Below are 2,668 nucleotides of genomic sequence, written 5' to 3' on the forward strand. Positions count from 1 at the left end.
TTCGAACTGCCCCAGCAATGGCTTCAACCCATGGGGACACCTTGCACGACTCCAGGATGGCAGCAACTCCCGGAAAGCCAGTCTCGCTCTAAGCAAACACCCAGACGAAAGCCAGCCTCAGATAAGATGCATAAAGTGACGAACAAGCCGACCGATCGAAGGTTCTGCGCTGGTCAGACCTTGGAGCAGGCTGTAAAGAAGACCAGTGCGAACAGCGGAAGTGATAGTGTTCCAACAGTGAGAAATACTGGGCAAGGGAACGATGCAGTTTCGGGCGAGGGTGCCAGCGATGCCAAGCCATATCAGAAGGCTCCATATCGCGTCAAGAACCGAGCTGCCGCCAAACGAAGCCGAGAGAAGACGAAACAATACGAGATCAACCTTACTGCAAAGGAGAGACAGCTTACACAAGACCGACTTCATCTCTATACATATATTACGACGCTCAAAAACGAAGTACTCTCGCTAAGGACGCAGATTCTCGAGCACGGCGGTTGTAACTGCGAAATAATCCAAGATTACATCACAAGGACGGCCAACGATATTAATATTAAAAGAAAACTATTACGGCTAGCTAGTTATAGTAAGTATATTAATAAAAGTTAAAGCTATAAAGGCTAAATAAATAATATCTTAATCGTAAATAGCTTCTTTAAAACTATATTTATAAAAGGAATTAATATACCGGCGTTATAAATTAATATACCGGCGTCGCTCTTATACCGGCGTCGCTATTTAACTCTTTAATTAGTTTAAAAAAAATTTATTAGTATAGTTAAATTCTATTAAATATTAATAAAATATCCTAAGTTTTTATTTTTTTACTCCCTTTATACCTAGGTTATATTATTAAGCCTCGAAATCTAATTTATAGTATTTATTTATAATAGCTTTTATAATTAGGGTTAGAGACGTTCTTTAAAGCTAATTTTAAAGTAATACTTTTATTAAAAGACTTCCCTTTTTATAAAAGTGACTATTAATTAATTACGGCCTTTTATTATTATCTAGCTAATTATTATTTTTTTTTTTTTAAAAAGTAATCGTTTTAGCGTTAGTTAATTTTATAAAGTTAATAATTTTAAAGGGTAGCGCGACTTTATTATTAAGCTTTTAGTTAATATATTATAAAATATACGACCTTTTATAAACGATTACTTTAATATAGAGCCTATATTATACTTTATTTATTATTTTTCTAAGGGTATAACGAAAACTTAGCGGACTACCCTTTTATAACTTCTTTTAGAGTATAACCCCTCTCTTTTTAATAAATAGTCTTAGTAACCCTTTTATTTTATAATAAAGTAGTTTAGTAATACTCTTTAGTTTATTAAATAGGTTATTAAAATTAATTAATAGTTAATAACGGTATTACTTTAATAATAAAAATATATCCGTTAATAGTAAGAAATATAGGGTCTTTAAGTTAACTTATTACTTTATTTACCCCTATAGCTATCCTTTACTTAAAGCGAAATATCTTTTTAAATTATAGCCTTTTATTATATTTTAAATAACTAATCCTCTTTTCTTTTTATAACCTAAATCCTAAACTTACCGATTTTTAATAATTTAAAATAAATTTATAATACCCTCTTTAACCGAGTTAATAACTTTATAAAAGCTAATAAATTTAATATTATAAAGTAAAATAAATATAAAGCTCGAGGCTAAATTATTTAATATACTTTTTAATATAATCGGTTTAATAAGCCTAGGCCTATATAAAGCGCTAGTATTTAATAGTATAAGTTTTATAAATACAGTTATAAATAATAAATTATTACCGAGGCTTAAAAAGAGGATAAATAGTTATTACGTTATTATCTAGACCTTTAATATAATTAATATAATTACGGCCCTAGCTTTAAAGCCTCTACGTACCCTTTATATTATAAGTTTATTAAAGTAGTTTAGGATATTATTAAAATTATAAGTTAACGAGTTAAGATTCGGGCTCGTAATATATATATTATTATTTAAAAGCAGTTTTTAAAGTCTTTATTTATTTAGCGAGATATTTATAATACTAGGGCTTATATAAACTAAAAGAAACTAGTTAGATACTCGTTAATTATAGCGTTAATTAAGCTATTTAATAAGCGAGATATTTTATACGTAGTAAAATAAGTAAACGACGAGCTAAATTATTTTATTAGCCTTATCTAGACCTTTCTTTACTATTTCTAAATATAAAAGCGATTCCCTAAAGTAATTAGCTTTAATAATATTTATAATATTAATTACTTTAAGCTCCCTCTTTTTTAATATTACGGCTAGCTAGTCGTAGTAAGTATATTAATAGAAGTTAAGGCTACGAAAGCTAAATAAATAGTATCGTAGTTATAAATAGCTTCCCTAAAGCTATGTCTATAAGTTATAAAGTAAGTAAGGCTTCGGTAATTAATCGTAGTTTTATTAAAAGGGGTTTTTAATAAAAATAATTAAAAGCGATTATAAGATCTAATATTAAATTAATTATTAAAAAAGCTATAAAAAGTCTATTTTTAAGCCCGGCTCGAGTCTATTTTATATATAAGTCCTATATACTATTTAAATAGTTCTTTTATAGTCGGGACTAATATTATAATATCGGTTTTATAAAGGTAAACTACTTTTATTTTATTAGTCCTATTTATAGACCGCTTATTATCCGTCGGTCCTT

General features: G+C 28.5%; 1 protein-coding gene across 1 annotated transcript; it reads left to right on the forward strand.

Annotated features, from left to right (window-relative positions):
* Positions 1–297: 297 nt before the first annotated feature.
* BDZ83DRAFT_553633 (uncharacterized protein) lies at positions 298–546 on the forward strand (the record flags this gene model as incomplete). Its single annotated transcript, XM_060503506.1, has 1 exon — positions 298–546. A coding segment is annotated over one exon (249 nt), but the record flags the coding sequence as incomplete, so codon positions are not given.
* Between the last annotated feature and the right edge of the window lie 2,122 nt (positions 547–2,668).

The sequence above is a fragment of the Colletotrichum acutatum genome (genome assembly GCF_030867785.1).
Source record: "Colletotrichum acutatum strain CBS 112980 chromosome Unknown BDZ83scaffold_232, whole genome shotgun sequence".
Lineage (NCBI taxonomy): Eukaryota > Fungi > Ascomycota > Sordariomycetes > Glomerellales > Glomerellaceae > Colletotrichum > Colletotrichum acutatum.